A 17,478-nucleotide genomic window follows, 5' to 3' on the forward strand; every position below is an offset into this window, starting at 1 on the left:
TAGTATGAGAAGCAGTTTATAAAAGTGTAAAACAACCAAATAAAAGTATGGATTGAACAAAATATGTGGATTAAAATTGTTTAATTACAATAATAAATGGTACATGTAATCCAACTGAGTGGGATCTCATTAAGTTTGTTTTCATACATTAACAGTGATTAGCGAAATCAAACAACCACAGTGCACAAGTGACAGTGAGAGTCTGATTTGTTTAGCATAAGTATGATTACACTAAGACAGAATTGAATGACAGAATGTCCTGTTGATACATTTTGTGGGGAGAAGAAAAATAAATGTCAAGGTGGATAATAAGAGGACAACATACCAGGGACAGCAGAGCAATTTTCTAATTTGGGGGCTGACTAGTGACTTGAAGTGAGGGAGGGGCTTATACGAGGCTCTCTTTCTTTTAGGAAGTCTATTTTTTCATAAAATATTGGGGTGGGGGAGAAGGAAAGCTCCCCCCCCCCTGATTCTGCCATCTCTACAAACAGTTGAGTTTGTTTTTGAAAACCATAAAGAAGGGAACCAATAGCCTGCGAATGGGCACATAAGAGATTGAATCATAGTGGAATGAGCCAGTGAGAACTCCCACTCCAGTTTTTCTCATCAGCGCACATTATCAGCTTTAATCTGCTGACTTGTTTTCACTGCTCTGCCACTTCTTAAACATAGGTTTCCAATCCAGAGCATAAGGAAATCAGTTCCAGTGTAATTTTCCAGTTTGCAGTAATTAAGTGTAATATTTTTTTGGTACTGTCCAATACAACCAAGCAAGACATGTAAAACTGATGATTAATACACTTTCTAGCATTATGTGTAGACTGGTCGCAAATGCCCAAAATCAACAGTGCCTGCTGATAAGTAATGACTGAATCATGTTTAATGTCAAAAATATGGGTCAATGAGAATTCTTCGAATTGCTGCCAATAAAGTAATGAAATTATGCGCCAAAATGTAAGTCTGTTTTAATATGCCAGTTTTGGATATTAGAAGTAACCACAAAGTTCTCGAATCAAAGCTTGAATGTTGGCTGGACTATTGTCTAACTCAAAATGTCCAGCAGTAAATGAATGTTTCTTTCTCCAAGGGATCAATATTTTATTTATCGTTCAAGTGCGTGCATGAATATTTATTAATAATAACAATATTGTTAGGAGTTCTAGTGTGTCACGCACATGTACATTAACTTTTGCTAACTTCCTTCTTCGGTCTTTTTCTTTTACGTTTAGGTTTCACTTCTTCTTCTTCTTCCTCATTCGGTGGATCCGGTGGAACAAGGCCCTGAAAAAAGTCGTAATACGCAACAGTAGAATCCGCCTCGCAAAAAGCCACTGTCACACGTACCCTCGGACAAGCGTGGCTTCCACCTTCAATTTCTGTGTCTTCTATAACTTCTTCTTCACACTGATTACCGCTAACTTTCTGAATAATGTTCTGAATTTCCTCCGTTGTTAAAGCTGTGTCTATTGTAAGTGGAACTACAATATCATACGTGGACTTTTTGTCCGCTTTCCTGTTATATACACCAGCTTCACGGATTCGCATGGATGAATTGTAACGCTAAACCAATGTTTGCTTTCACACAAGTCCAAGTAAACCGTCATGACTGCTCTTGCCAATGAAGGTTTTCCACTGTAGTATCCATATGACTGTATCTCCTTGAATTTCGGGTGATTTTCCAGCCAGTTTTCTCGTGTAACTTTCAACTGAGCTTCGCCTTTCGAAGCCATGATGGCAGTCTTTGCCAGGCGTTCCACGCAAAACCGCGGAGAGGCTGGCACGAGTAGCCATATTTTCAAGATGGCGAACCGTCGCGAGTCAGGTAAAAACTTCTTTTCTGTATTTTTCATTCTTTTAAAACATTCAAATCGAATAGTATTGCAGGGTTTAGGTTTAAAAGTAATCTTGATTGAAGTGACAAACAGGGTAGCATGAAATGCTCACAACAAACGTAGCTAATTTAATGTTGCGATCCATGAAATGGCGCCAAAACACACATGCTTGAAATTAAAAGTTGTGTGATCGACAACAAGAACAAGTTGTGGTCGATTTACAATTTGTCGATCAATCATTCAATCGATCAACCTTGCTTTTCTCCAACTTATAAACAAGGGGTCATCGACTGGACCTCAGTAGTCACAAATCATGATTATGGGCAATACAATCAAACCATCGCAATTTTCAAATGCAAAAAATAATACGTACAAGCTTTACATTAGGGCTTGATTACATGAGCCGGGCTGGCCTGGTTAGCCTAGCCTGCGAGAGCAGACGCATTTCCGGCCGTCGCTTCTCTCCGCCGAAACAGAAATCGTTTCCTGGCTCGGTTTCGCAGACGCTATTTTTCGGCGGAGAGAAGCGACGGCCGGAAATGCGTCTGCTCTCGCAGGCTATGGTTAGCCGGGCTGGCTCAGTTTGCCGAAATGACTTCCAGCCCGGTATTACATGAACCGAGCCAGCCCGGGGTGGACTAGATTTGGCACGAACGACGGTTTAAATATGCACGAATGATTTTGGCGGGAAGATTGAGTCGGATGCAATTTGCTGTTTTATTTTCTACACTTATAAAGCTACATGAGTTGTTCTGCCTCACATCCCATTTATGCACCTATCAATGGTTTGCCCCAGGATGGGGGCAGGGGGCAACCACGGGAATTTGACATCGTAAGTTCTCCCAGGGTAGGGATTTTGACATCTAAAATGGTCTGCTTGGAAGAAAAATTTAATGCTGGCCCGGCAAGCCGGGCTGGCCCAGTGAAGGCGATAACATGGGAAATTTTCATCCTGGCTAGCCGGGGTCCTGGCATCGTGATACCGGGATCTTGGCTAACCGGGCTGGCCCAGTTGTCATGTATACGCAAAATTGATTTTTGTTGTGTTTAACAGCCTGTGCTGAGATCTCGGCAAACAGAGCCAGCCCGGCTAACCAGGCCAGCCCGGCTCATGTAATCAGGCCCTTAGGGTATACAGTTTGTACACTCATAGAAATTGAAGATATTCTCTCAAGGCTTAACCTAAATATTAGCTCATGGGTTTTTATTTTAAGGGTATGGGCTTATTCAGTTTCGTCAAGGTTTGGAGCAGGATTTTGAAAATATATCGGATTGTAGATTAGCCAGTTATAAGCCCCCTGTGCTGGATGACAGTACAGAAGTGAACAGGGCTAAATGTTGCTTAATTATGACTTCTTAACTTAAAAACATATTTCGATCAACACTGCCCCCCTTCCCCCCCCCCCCCTTTCGGATAGAAGGGCCTTCCATTTATAGGCCCACCCTTAACCTTGTATGGAGTGGTATAAGCCCAGGGCTTATAATTAGAATTTTACGATATGCTATTGCTGCTAGTCTCTTAACGCAAGTGCATGCAAGTTTCCAACTTGCATTCATTTGTGTCTCTGTTTGGCCAGGACTTGTGTGCACTTGCATTGACTTGCGTTCACTTTCAATTGGTCAATATCAAATTTGCACACAAGTTTTTCACTGTTTGGCCACCTAACACAAGTCAACGCAAGTCTTGTGTGAGTCCGTTTGGCCAGTCAACACAAGTCTGCACACAAGTTCAGCTTGTGACTACTTGCGTCCACTTGTGTTACTGTTTGGACAGGGCTTTTGAGTTTATTTTGTGGTACGCCTTAGGGTTAGGGTTAAAGGGAGTGAGAAGAGTGAGTGAAGTATGGTCAAGTATATCTCATTGATATTCTAGGGAGGATTAGGGACATCTCAAGTAGGAAAATTCTTGATAGTGCAACACGGAGAAGACGTCAGAAAAGACAACTTGAGGCTTTGGAAAAGGACAACTTTCAAGATGATCCTCATTCTCACCTGACAGTAGTCCCTGCCAAAATGAAGGTTCCAGCATTTAACGACACCATGGAAGGTATTTACCACGAGAATATGGAGCATTTTTTGTGGCAGCCAAATTGTTATTGTGTAGTTCAAGAAAATGTCTTTTCATACCCCAATGGCAGGTCATGTGGGGGTCTCAAAAGTCAAAAGTTAAAAAAAGTGTTAACTAAAGCTGAAGTAGAAATCCTGGAGGAAGGGGGGTGGGGGTGTAGAGGTTCAAAGCAAAAAAAAATCTTGTCAGGGGAAGGGTGTGGATATTTTCTGTAGCACCTCCCCTAACAATAGACATTTTTTGCATCAGGCAAGTAATCAGTAATTTTTTTAAAAAAGTTAGAAATGGCATTGTTTGAAACACCAATATGGCCACTTAAATCACATATAAAAATATTCTATAACACATATGAAATATAGAATATTTCATACCATGCCTTATATTAATAGTTTTAGTTCGTGCGCAAGCCCAAATTGAAGAACCTTAGTGAGCGATACACCTCTAGGTCAAATAAACATACCAAAATTTTTCCCATAACACATCTATCATTGTTTTATCATTTGTGAATTTGTGATACTTCAAATCAAGATTATTTTACTGATCAGGGTTTGTAACCCTTATGTAATCCAATATAACTGGCTGGCTTAAAGTAGAACTGTTCATTCTGCATTTGTAACATGTTTGGTACCACATTTGACATGTCATGTTTTATCTTGTAGACAAGAGAAGGAAAAGGAAATCCAAAACAGGGGAGCTGTTTAAACAGGTCTGCACAAAATGCATTTTAATAGATTAAGTACAGTGAGATAGAGTCATTCCCAGTTTAGTAAATGAAATAATACTGCAGTGTATAATAGTATAGCTTGTGCACTTTATCATAATCACCACCAATTGTTCAAATTATATTACCAGTACTTGTACCCTACACTTGCTAGTCAAATCATTTATATCGTTCTCTGACCATAGGATGCTATTTAAATAAAAGGACTAACTTTTACAAGTCATGTAGCTCATGACATTGAATGAATGGCCTTATGTGTGCCAGTAATTTTTCACTAATTAATACTGACTTGCTGCCACGTCTGATCACCAAGTTCTTCATACAATGCATATGGTTTGTGAAAGACTTCTTGTCAGGGTTGGTTCACGATTGTACAGCCACTAGCTATGCATTCGTTACAACTACTATTTGGTATAACATAAAGATACATCAAACGACCAGTTGTATTTCCCTTTGAGAATTTTCAGTAACCATTAATATTGTTAGTCTCTAGAACCACCCCAAAAAAGATTCCTTCAATCAGTGTTCAATAATAGAGCAATAAAAATTCTTTGCACGAACAAAATTTAAATTTTTGTTTTGTCTTTCATTAGAGATTTAGAAGAACTTTTGCCATGTTGCTGGAAGAGGCAGTAAGTGTATTCTAAATAATTAAATAATAACATTGTAACCTAGTATGATAATTAAAGGTCTGAAATGCATACAAAGGGGTGCGGCCACATTACATGACTTAGATGTTAGTTAATTGAGACTGTTTGCTCACTGTTCAAGCCAAGTGGCCCATCAGGCTGGAGCTATAGTTATCCTGGTTTCAGTAGCACAAAGCAACTAGGGGTATTTCTACTCTCCCCTGTATGGGATGCTAGTCCTTCGCAGGGTTACCCCAGCATTACATGTAAATTCGCTGGTACCCATTTATACACCTGGGTTGAGGGAGGCACTGTGAGAGTAAAGTTGTACAAGAACACAACACAATGACCCTGGCTAGAGCCTGAACCCAGACCGCCTAATCCAGAGTCCACTGCCCTAACCATTAGGCCACTGCACCTCCCAACAAGGTCTAAAGTAATTATTTAATGTTTCTTGTTTGTCTTGTACAAGAAATAATTTTATTTATGTTTTAATTTGGCCAAATATGAATGAGAAGGTCTTCTATAAAATTCCAAATTTGCTCTGAATATGATAACATGGGCACAGCCAACCAATACTGCATGTAAAGTTTCAGGTTTCTTGTCAACTTACAGCACCTTCTAGATGTAATATAAATTGTTTGTTCGTTTATGTTATTCAGCAACAGGAAGCAGAAGCAGGCGAGCCTTCATACAACTCAGCCAATGTTCCCCCATCAAAGTTTCCAGAAAGGCACTTCTGTTCCGTCTGTGGATATCCTTTTATTATTCTTTCTCACTTATTTTAAGTTAACTTCCAATCATTTGCCACTTGCACATTCACTAGTATTTGGGTGTCCATGCAATGTTTCTTCAAGCATTAATGCCTGGCTAAATGAAGTTGCAAGTAGAAAAAAACATGAAACATTGGCTGGTTTCCTTCATCAGTCCTCTAGTGCTTCTATAAGCCATTAATTCAGTTTTGATTAGATGTGACTACCCTAAGTTCTGTTAAGCCCCCTTCTCTAGTATGCCCCCTCCTGAAGTTTATTTTTAATACCCCTCCCCCTTTCTCTAATAAGCCTTCCCCTCACATTGATGGTAGATTATATTTTATGAAAAATAAAACAAGATAACTTCATGCTTTAAAGTAATTCATCGCCACATTTACTTTTTTTGTTACTGTGAAAATGTTACTAAACAACACTGAAACAGTAAAAAGTTCACTTAATTTCTTTTAAATGTACCCTAACTGACATATGGTTTGAACCCAACCCAGAGCTTTTACAGTAGGAGTTGAGATAAAGATCATCCAAACGGCTCAGAGTTGGCCATTACAGTTTTTCATTGGATAACAGACACAAACTCTTGTATTTAATACGATCTGACTACCACTGCTAGAAATGGTTACATTTCTTTGTTTGTTTGTTTCCGGGGGGGGGGGGGCACTCAAAAAAGTTTTATACGGGGAGGCGCCGCCCCGAGGTCCAACTCCTTACCCTTTTATATACCATTTTGACAGAAAAGCACCTCTTTCGCATACCTTTTATAGAAAAAAGATACCCCTTTCATGTACCTACACGACACAACATATACTTAAAACAGGACATTTTCCTGGCATTTTTATGTTGCGTCTGTTCTTAAAGGCCTTTTTAATATCTTAATGATAGAATTTCCTACCCTTTCATATACCTAAACTTATGAAATCCCTACCCTTTTATATACCTGGAGCCTGAAAAAGCTACCCCTTTCAGGCGGAACCTCCCCGTATAGGCTATTATAGGGAGTACCCCCCCCCCCCGGGGGGGGTTGTTTGTCTGTTTTATCAATGTAGTAATAAGTGATTGCGCTTCCTTGACTGCTCTGTACATTTCCTTCAAACTACACGTGTGTATCTTGTGGAACAAGATATTGCTGTGTGAAGTGTTTGTCGACACACCAAGACACAAGATGCCTCAAGTGGACAGTGTGAGCCGCTGTTACCACCACTTCATTCTGATGTATTTCACAAAGCTACAAGCGTCCGTAGAAAACAGTAACAGTGACTCGGACCCTTCAGCAATGAACGCCCTGCTCCGCATTTCTATGGCGGCAAGGAATACAGTGAAATTCAGATTGGTCTGACTAAGCCTGCGGTTTTGGTCGAAGCAGTTGCTAAGCAACACGAGTAGTGACGACATGTATCGTTATGTTACGTTGACGTGAGATCTGTCGCTGAACTCTTAGCGTTTTTTCTGGTTTAAAATCCCTCAGTTCCGTTTTACAATTTTCTCAAAACGACTTTGACATTTCAAAGAATAGTATTAACGTTGCGCCAGCTTGCAGCATCACTCTTACTCTTTTTTCATAGGGATCGATGCAAAGCCATCCCTACTGAACAGGAAAATGGTCCATCTGTAATTAAGTTATAAAAATTAATAAAATGAATAGAAAGACAATGACAACTTTATTGTACTAACGCTTAACAACTTGTTACACTTGTTTACTGTGCCATTCAGTAGAATACAAACTCTGAAGTTTGGAACTCAACCAACGGCTGTGCTTTACGCTGCCTTGATTTACCTAAGAAAACGTCTCGGAAAAGAAAGAACAGGGTTTGTACGGGTTCTGGAAAGTCCTGGAATTTTATTGTGGCACCTTCCAGAACTGGAAAGTCCTGGGAGAAGACTACCGGTCCTGGAAAGTTCGGGAAATCTGTTAAACTCAAGTAGCAACTGAATTCTCAGAACTTACATTATAAGAAATGCACAGACAGTAAGGAGAAATAATATTGAGACTAATGTGAATTTTGGAGTCCTGGAAAAATCAATCTGAGTTTTGGAAAAGTACTGGAAAATTGTTTGTGAAAAAGGTACGAACCCTGAAGAAGTCTACTTTAGTGGGTTCAAGGTCAGGTCCGTGTGTTGTGATTGGTCAACATCCTTCCCAAGGATTCTCTCTTTCCGCCTCCCAGAGGCGGGGAGGAGAGGCCCTGGGAACCTGATTGGTGGGTTTCGATCCATTTTGTTTGTTTCTTTTTCCTATTGTCCGTTCAGGTGGTTTGTCGTCGTCATTATGACTTAGGGCAGCGTAGAACGCAGTCTTTAGTAAGGTACGGTAAATTATTTAGGGGGGATGGTGTGGGGGAATTTTACGCGATTAGTGCGCGCACCTTTTAAGGTCGGGGACACACTAGGCGACAAGTCGCTGCAACACGCGGCGCGGCGACAATAAGCTGAAGTGCACGCCTAATAAAGATAGTTCAAATGGTTGTTATTGCTTTCTGGTACAGTTTGGTCAACTCTTTGTGACACATTGCAGCAGTTGGTCGTTCGTCTGCCTCTCCATCCCAGCACCATTGCATGAGATGCTGCCAGCCATCTAGAGGCTTCCTCCTGCCCTCAACATGGGACGGTCTGACACCTTCGACCACTTTGCCAAAAAACGTATTCAAATCTCCTCCAACATCAAGAAAGGCCCTCTTACCATACCACATCTCCCACATTATGATACCAAAGCTGTATATATCCGCCTTGCTATCGTACACATTGGATCTGATCACTTCCGGTGCGACGTAGGCAGGTGTTCCGGCCATAGTACCGGTGATCATGTTTGCTTGTTTTGAGACACCAACATCAGCGATCTTGACAACATCTTCGTAGGTTATCTGTTAACGAATACAAAGATTAACAGAACAAACTATTATTCTTGTGTTATTTAATTACAAGAAAATAAAAGATCACCGATTAGGATTCGATTTGAGCGATCGAATAGGAGGTGTGGTACCGAGATTAACGGAGTTTCACGTGAAACGTTTCTGTTTCAGCAAGGAAAGCACTTACATATAATCGTCCGTTAGACCTTTTGAACGGCCACTTTAAAGTATGTCTTTTGACTAGCGTACGAAATGTGAAGTTCAGGTTTTTTCACATCATGCGTTTTATTATTATGTCAATTACTGCTGTTTGTATGTTTCTATGAATGTTCCTGCTCATACCCGAACAGTTTCCTTCACGAACAACAGTTGACTATACCATGACAAGTTACCAGCTGACCAATGTAACAAAACAAAGCGCAGAGCCTTAATTTAGCTTTATGTTGATCTTTGGACGGTCTGAAGTAGGCTAGCTCGCAGTCACTCTCCACGAACTCAGACCGTCTAAAAATCAGGTCAAAATTAACCAAGCGCACCAAAAGGGAACATCTTAATAAATATGAAATGTTCAATACGTCACGAGCATGGGACAAAGAAAATCTGAGTCCCCTATGAACTTAGTAAATGGCCCAGCTCACCACGAGTCTCTCGTACCTTAGTTGGTTAGAGCGCTCAACCGGTATCTGGGAGGCCATGGGTTCGATTCCCGTCGGGGACTTAGATTTTCTTTGTCCCATGCTCGTGACATATTAAACGTTTTATCTTTATCATTTATCACCGAGTTTAAAATTCACCATCTTTATTATCTATCACACACTTGGCGCTTTCAACATTGCTGATCCTAGCAGTATGCAGGACGCGTGTCACATATGAACCTAGTAAATGGCCCAGCTCACAACGAGTCTCTCGTAGCTCAATTGATTAGAGCACCCAACCGGTATCTGGGAGGCCATGGGTTCGATTCTCGTTGGGAGCTCATTTATCACCGAATTTAAAATTCACAATCTTTATTATTGTACGACATATCCTATATGATTCATCTTACCAATACGTTTTCCAACTTGAAGTCCCGGTGAACGATTCCCTGTTCGTGAATAAATTCCAGCGCAACAGTGATTTCTTTTGCCCATCGGATTGTATTCCTATCGGTTGGTGGTGTTGAGGACGGCAATCCAGGTATGTTCTTAGGATTCAGGAAAATGTGTCTCATCAGGTTTCCTTTGCATAGCTCCATTACTAGGATGGCCCTCACCCGATCCCCTTCATTTAGCAGTGCTGCTCCAAAGAACTTAACAATGAAGGGACAATTCAACTTCCTGTAAAAAGAAACGGTAATATTTAACAATTAGACGGCAAGCTCAAGGTTTCTACTTAACAATTAGACGGCAAGCTCGAGGTTTCTATCGGCTGATAGTTGGCGAGGGGCGAAGCCCCGAGCCAACTATCAAAAGCCGGTAGAAACCGAGAGCGAGCCGTCTAATTGTGTTAGCATAACCCAGCCGCCGATCTATTAAACAAAAAATAGAGCTAGAGTTGATTTTTTGAATGTTTTGTTGATAAAATTCCGCAAAAAACTGAGCGCGCGCACCAAGAGCCGTCTAACGATCGTTAGCATAACCACACTGACCTACTATTGGTAATCGCGCAATCTGATTGGCTACACAGGTGCCTACTATCGATCCGTAGAAGGCTCTCGGAGCGCGCGCGTTGTCTTCGCTAAATTTTATCAATCAAAACCTTCAATAAATCTATTCTAGCGATATTCTGAGTTTAATAGATCGGTCAGTGGGTTATGCTAACACAATTAGACGGCTCGCTCTCGGTTTCTACCGGCTTTTGATAGTTGGCTCGGGGTTTCGCCCCTCGCCAACTATCAGCCGGTAGAAACCTCGAGCTTGCCGTCTAATTGTTAAATAGAAGGCACCTGTGTAGCCAATCAGATTGCGCGATTTGCAATAGACGGCAGCTGGGGTTATGCTAATGAGGAATAGATTGAAACGTTAAGTGATTAGTCACTGAAATAATACTTCATCACTTGAAGAAGTGACTGCATGAATTAGACTACCAAGTGACCGTTTTCGTTTTTATCGTTTTGTAAAGATTTTTATGGAAGAACGTGTTTTTAACTACTTGCTTTCAGTACAACCTTTTTAAACGTAACTTCTACAGCATTTTTTGTTGCTACTGGCTGTAAGCGAGCAGATTTTCTCTTGTATGTATTTGCAAAGGAAAAACTTGTTCATCGTGACAAAAATTTACCTCAACATTTCTTTTTCAGCAAGGAAGGCACTTGCGTTAGAGTGGTTTAGCTCCTCTTTCCAAACTTTCAAAGCCACGGGTTGATTTCTTTCTGGCTGCTTTAACGTCCCTCGAAAGACGAAAGCAAACGTACCTGTTCCAAGATGTGAGTTTTGATCGTCGTTCCATTCCAAATCGCTGCAACTGATGTCCATGGGGCACACATCTTTGATGCCGAACAGGGCTATACGTTCCCTCAGCTTCAAACTCTTCTGGTACAAAGGTTTGTAGAAATCTATTTCTTTTCGTGATCGGTGTTCATCTTTAAGCTGTTGACATAGCATTTTGGCAGCATCAATGAGCTCAGAGATAAGAGCTAAAACTTTCTTTAGACAATCTCGAGACTCCTTCAGTTGCTCCACCACGTACGACCGCAGATTTTGTTCTTCAGCCGCTTCAGTTAGATATTCCTTGGAAGCTCTCGCCATGAATGCACACTTATCTTTTTCGTACTTTTCAAGTTGCTTGAGACAATCTTGAGAGTCGTTCAGATGCTCCACCACGGACGACCGTAGATTCTGTTCAATGGCTACCTCAGTCATGTCAGAGTTTTTGGAAGCTTCTGCCATTAATCCGTACTTATGTTTTTCGTTCTTTCTTGTTTTGCTCCAATCTTCGAACTTCTCTTTGACGGCCATAGCACCAACGACAGGAGCACTGACTATCAAAGCAACCAGGCCGACTGGAACCCAAATGGGGCTTGTGACGCCAATGATAACCCTTTCAGCCACCGTAAAGCTCTCTGTATCCACGGGACTGCTTGCAGGACTGGTTGCATCTTCTGCTAAAATGGAGGTCTCCAGATTTCGAAGTTGTTCCTCAACAAAGTTAAATCGTTGTTTGAAGTACTGAATTAGAGAAGTGCGAGCATCGGCAAAGACGTGGTGCTCTTCTTCCCACGCGGCGATCACGTCCTGAAGTCGCTTCATCAGTGCTTTCTGGATGTAATGTTTGGTCACCTGCCAGCTATCCTCCATGTTTGGAACATCATCTAACGTCCACGATGTAAATTGTCCAACAACGCCAGAAGACTTGAGGTACTTGGACAGTTTGCTAACAGCGTTGTCTGTTTTGTTCTCCAGATACTTTTGCAGCTCCTTGTTAACTGAACTCTGCTGTTTTTCGATCATCACCAGGCGGTCAGTGATGAGCACCATTCTCTCATTAACTTTTGAACGATCTTTGTGAGAATTAAGAATTAAGGCTTTGGTTTGGTAAACCATGCGAGAAAGGAGATACTCAAGCCACCTGAAAAAAAAAGCACTATTGTGTTAGATAGTCCAACAGTCTTCAAAATGCTTTCAGTTGCTACCCTAATTTAAAGGGTTTTTGCTGCACGATACTTATTTACTTGTACTATGAAGATTCAAGAGCGAACAATACTGTTTTCCAAAGGAATCGGAGCCGGCTGAAATAATGGTGAAGCCACGATTTTGTATGATAGCAGTAACCTGTATTTACGATTCCAAAATATACATTTGCTAGTTGCAGATTTTAACGGCAATCCTGGCCAACAATTACCTCCATTGTGCCTGTAGCCTTGCTTCGATGCTTTTCAAAACCATGGACCTGATACCATTCATTAGGCCCGCAAATTCGTCGGTGATTATTCCAAACACTTGTGCCCTGAGAGCATTGGTAGATGACATGTAAATGATCTGGGACTCTGGGTCCAGACTGGGCCAGCACTGTTTGAGTTCTTTAATGATGTATTTCCTAACCTCATCAGCTTCGTCTGGTGGCACTTGGTCCCACTTGTTACACACGAACAGAGCTTGGGTTGCTGATGATTCACTCTGCTGGTCAAGAGATACCTTTCTGGCGTGTTCAATGAGTTTTCGTACCTAAAGACAAACCGAAGAACGGTGGATGTTTGTTTGCAAATAACATTTTAACTCTACCCTCTTATACTGTTATTAGACTTTTTTCAATTAAGGGGGTAATGGGTGCTGGTACAGGAAAGGACGTCATTGGATTTATGGGAACCATCACCATTTGGCAGTTGATTATGTGCTTAATGTGGGTTTGTGTGGTTTCCTTTTACCTCAAGCTCCGCAGCCAGCAATCCTTTCTATTCCAGCAGTTCCAGCCTACTTTTCTACGCGCTTTTGGACTAATATCCCAATAGAGAACGAAAGGAGGTAAAAGATAATGGAAATTCTAGCCTGATATAATTTATATGAAACCCCTAATAAAAAAAATGACGATAGCGAGTACAAAATCACAATTAGCTTTCTTGTTAAGTATTTCAGCAGTATTTCAGTAAACCTACCATGCCTTTCTGTATGCCAGCGATGTTCCCACTGTTGATTACGTAGATGAAAGCAAACGCCTCTGGAAGATATTCTTTAACCATGTCGTCCACTATGATGGATTCGCCAACACTAGGACAGTCCACTATAACGATTCCTTGCTGAAGAGAAAATGTTAGTTACATGAGAATGATATAATATAAAAAGTCACGTTTTGGTTTGGGTTAGACTGCGAGCAGGCTCCCCCTTCTTTTTCTTTCCGCTTTCTTTTCGCCCCCTCGACCAGAGAGCCTGTTCACAGACTAGGTTTGGGTTTACATCCCTGGTATAGCATAAAGGCAATTTTTATTTCGCCCACTGCTCTAAGCTTACGTTATGGGATAGTCTCCATTTTTGCCATTTCAAAGCCTTGATGAAACTCAATGACTTTCCAATGAAACCAAGCAGTTAGCAGTTGGCTTAACAACTAGTTCTCTGGTATACTTTTTGCATGTTAAAAGAATATGATTGTATACTGCATTTTTTACTTCTCTTAGAAGACAGTGCCCCTTATAAGTTACACCAAAACAAACAAAAATTGCCTATCGAAGATACTTTAGATCAAGTCTTTACTCATTACTAACCTTCAGAAGCCTGTGTGGCCAAAACAGTTCAATCTTCTTAAAATACGAACCCTTCTCTCGATTTGTCTTTACGTGGACAAAAGAAGAAATCACATCAAGGTAGCTTTGTTGAGAGGTTTCCATTGACTGGCCAAGCCAGACAGTCTTCTCGGTGAGTCCTGTTTCGGGATCCTTGTCTTTAAAGTGCGCCACTAATTTCGGCGTTGTTCCGTATTTTAACTCACAGAGAGTGGGGACGTTGTGCTGAGATGAGAAAAAGGGAGAAGTTTCTCTCCAAGAATCAGATTCAGCAAGGTACTCTTTCCAGAACTTGTCTCACCTGGTAAGACAATCGTATTTAGTAGGCCATTTCAATCAAATCTTTAAAACTATTTTTAAAGTGACATTGCAACACTCTGGCACTTAAAACCGTATGGCAGTCTTAAGTGGAATCCCTCCAAGGGAACACAATTTGCTTGAGGGAAATCACGAAATTGGGGGGAAAAATGCAATTATCGACTTTATTAATGAAGCAAATTGAAGGTAAACCATTTTTGGTTCGAGTTATGTTAGAAAGCCGAGGGCTCGAAGAATAGAGACTTCGCCTTAATTTTTAAAAATGTTAGGGAGTGGGGGTGGGGGGGGGGAAGGGAAACAATAATCTGTCCAACCTTCAAAGCCAAGCCTTAATTTAAACTGAGACCCCGGTAATGCATTTTGGTGGATATTACAACATCAATCTGACTTAACCTGTAAGCGACCCTTTAATCACCTACCGCTAATAGCTAGTTAAGAAGCTCTTTCTAAGAAATGATATTTTATTCATAACTCACCTGCAACGAGGGCAATGTATTCCTTCTGCTTTAGATTCCGTTTGTTCATAGCGATTTTATCTTTGAGGTTCCCTATATTCAGCTCTAAAAGAGTTAGAACCTTGCTATCCATTCTGCTCAAACAATCCTCCGTATCCTCGTAGAACTGGTACAGGGTTGCTCTTTTTCTCTCATCTTCCTCCTTGGCCTCAGTTAACACAGAAAAGGCCTGATCGTGAGAAGCAATAGCTAGAGTTACCGCTACACTAAGAAGTTCTTATTCTATATTTTAAAACAGGTGTGCTAAACGACTAGCTATAGGTAAGTGAGAATATCCCAAATATTCTTTGCAAACTATAGAAATTTTGTAAGCTTTGGAGTTCGTGACAGTGCGGGTTTATAGCAACGTACGTCACGGAATTGTAAGTAAGAAGTATTCAAATCGGAATGCCTGGCGCTCTCACTTGCAAAGTGTGATTCAGCTATTGAAGAACCGTTTAGGCTAGCCCTCTGTTCGCGCTGCCGTTGTCGTTTTCCACAGATCTATTTTAACAATTCAAAATTTCACTGTTGATTATAATTTAGACTTGACACCGAGGGTCACTTCAGACAGCTCATTACAAATTCAAAGAAGTAATCGCCGCTTTTCTAAGAAAGCAAGGAACAATGGGCCTGTTTAGTTGACAAAGTTTTGCCCTAGCAGAATCGTTTCCTCGAAGAAATGAAGAATAGTAAATTCTAAGTTTCGTTATAAAATGAAGGATGTGCATTCCACTTCGATTCCGCCTTGAAATTGACCTCCCTGTATACTTTAACTCTTGGCACAATGCGGTATTTCATTTTCACATTCGTTTTATATTATATATTACCATGCATCACAACAAAGGAAAAGACCAAAATATACTAAGGGTAAAATGAAGCCACAAAATCTACTGTACGGAAGAGTAAAATTGATGCCTTTATTCAATTTGAACCTCGGTTTAATATCTTTCTGTTCAAAGCGTCATTTAATACCTTTCTTATTCTTTTAATTTGCCCGTTTATCCAAAGGCAAAAGAAAACAACACGAACAGGATTGTCATATTATAAAAAAGCTAGGGGAACAGTTATAACAAATATCACACACATAACTGGGCATGTGGGGTCTCGCGCTAGCACCACTTCCTTTCAAGGAACATTCTCGGTCAGATTCGGTAGGAATCGATTAAGAAGCAATTCATCAATGCAGACTGCAGACTTGCAGACTTCTTCTTCTGTTCCTTTTTCTCTGCCTGAATATTTAGCCTCCGTGAACCTTTTTTCTCTAAATATGTAAAACAGTCTGTTGGTCTGCAGTTTGCATTCGTCGCACACGGCACAAAGCTCAGCCAACGTAATTCTCTTACCTCCTTTGCCGTCCAACTGGATTTCCTCTCTGAAGTTGTAAGCGTTTCTTTCACCCGGTCCTTCATCTCGTTCAATGTCTGAAGTCCTTCAAGCGAAACACCAAGGGCCTCCATTATTCGGACCATGTCCATAATATTGTCGATGGCGTCGATGTCTTTCGCCTCAGTCATGTTCTAAAAAGGAAACTTAAACGCGTATAATGTAAAGTAAACGAATCAAGGAATCGACCCTAACGATGAAAAGCCCGTGAAAAGACTTCATAGTCGAGATTTCTCCCGTTGTAACTGCTTTTCACTTATCAAAGCTAGCCACTGTTTTTAGAGTCACACAATCCTTAAAGATGATTTCCAGTCCGTACTGCGCAGACTCAGGGTTTGTTTTCATTTTTGTTTTGAATTCGTTGAAACGTTACACTTCGGTGATAGCGTACATGAGGTTTTTTAGTTTGCCATTACGGATAAGGATGGGCCGATACACGTTTTTCAAAACGATACGATATCGATACGATATTTGCCTTTTTTCTCGATATCGATATCGATATTATGACGTAATTTCCGTCCTGACGTCATTGGTTTGTCCCGTGACCATACAAAGGACAGACCTGGCGTTATAAATGTTAGCCAAGAATGTTGATTTTGGTCTTTTGGGTTCACTGTTGCATCAGCAATGTTTGGACATCAAGTCAAGGCAAGAAAAATTCAAATATTGACAAGAACATCAATATTTCTTTGAGCAAAATCGCATTTTCAAACCTCACGTGCTGACCAGAAGACCGCAGGCTCAGGTCATGTGTGCAGTATCGAAAACGTATCGAAAAAGCGATATTTTTCGAAAGTATCGATACTTTTCAAAATTGTCAAAATATCGGTGTATCGAATATTTGGTATCGAGTATCGGCCCATCCTTAATTACGGATCGCTCGGTCAAGAATTCACGATGAGCTAAAACGTCCGTTTGAAATACCGTCGAGCTTCTTTTACTCGTTATATTATTGTTTTGCAAGGATATCTGGCGTTAATAATGAAGAAAAAAGTAAGTTTTTTCCCGGAATTTTTATTTTTGCTAGTAAACATTCTTCTGTTTGTGAGACTCACAAACATTGCAGGCGGAGATTGCGCAGTACGGACTGGAAATCATCTTTAAATACCACGGTATTTAACACTGTCGCGAGCCATTGGCTCAACAATCACCATAATAACAACGTGACAGATAACGCAAAAGTGCAAAAAGCCAAAAAAATGTAGCGTCCAGAAGCTGAAAAT

The 17,478-nt window shown here is 40.8% G+C and overlaps 2 protein-coding genes and 1 pseudogene across 3 annotated transcripts; 1 reads left to right on the forward strand and 2 right to left on the reverse strand.

Moving 5' to 3' along the window:
• Window positions 1–3: 3 nt before the first annotated feature.
• Window positions 4–1,733, reverse strand: LOC144662636 (tRNA-splicing endonuclease subunit Sen15-like). The gene is given in 2 exon segments (XM_078523497.1): window positions 4–1,511; window positions 1,514–1,733. Coding segments are annotated over 2 exon segments (546 nt in total). The 3' UTR covers window positions 4–1,185.
• LOC144662635 (zinc finger HIT domain-containing protein 1-like) lies at window positions 1,717–7,670 on the forward strand. Its single transcript, XM_078523496.1, has 6 exons — window positions 1,717–1,825; window positions 3,709–3,882; window positions 4,563–4,609; window positions 5,218–5,256; window positions 5,916–6,007; window positions 7,102–7,670. Exons 1-6 carry the CDS (start codon window positions 1,732–1,734, stop codon window positions 7,202–7,204), a joined length of 549 nt encoding a protein of 182 aa, XP_078379622.1. The 5' UTR covers window positions 1,717–1,731; the 3' UTR covers window positions 7,205–7,670.
• On the reverse strand, window positions 7,662–16,548 carry LOC144662534 (uncharacterized; annotated as a pseudogene). Its single transcript, XR_013572467.1, has 8 exons — window positions 16,216–16,548; window positions 14,852–15,059; window positions 14,040–14,358; window positions 13,437–13,577; window positions 12,686–13,008; window positions 11,126–12,412; window positions 9,912–10,182; window positions 7,662–8,878 (listed from the first exon to the last, which is right to left on the reverse strand). The product of XR_013572467.1 is annotated as an uncharacterized LOC144662534 (transcript).
• Window positions 16,549–17,478: the final 930 nt, after the last annotated feature.

Source organism: Oculina patagonica, chromosome 8, assembly GCF_052425735.1.
Source record: "Oculina patagonica isolate OP01 chromosome 8, crgOcupat, whole genome shotgun sequence".
Lineage (NCBI taxonomy): Eukaryota > Metazoa > Cnidaria > Anthozoa > Scleractinia > Oculinidae > Oculina > Oculina patagonica.

Excerpts from the sequence above, each read along its gene's own strand:
- LOC144662635 (XM_078523496.1), top strand. The coding sequence starts at position 1,732 with ATGATGGCAGTCTTTGCCAGGCGTTCCACGCAAAACCGCGGAGAGGCT. Across the intron at positions 5,257-5,915 it reads CCATGTTGCTGGAAGAGGCA|CAACAGGAAGCAGAAGCAGG; the intron begins GTAAGTGTATTC and ends TATGTTATTCAG. Across the intron at positions 6,008-7,101 it reads CACTTCTGTTCCGTCTGTGG|ATTTCCTTCAAACTACACGT; the intron begins ATATCCTTTTAT and ends ACTGCTCTGTAC.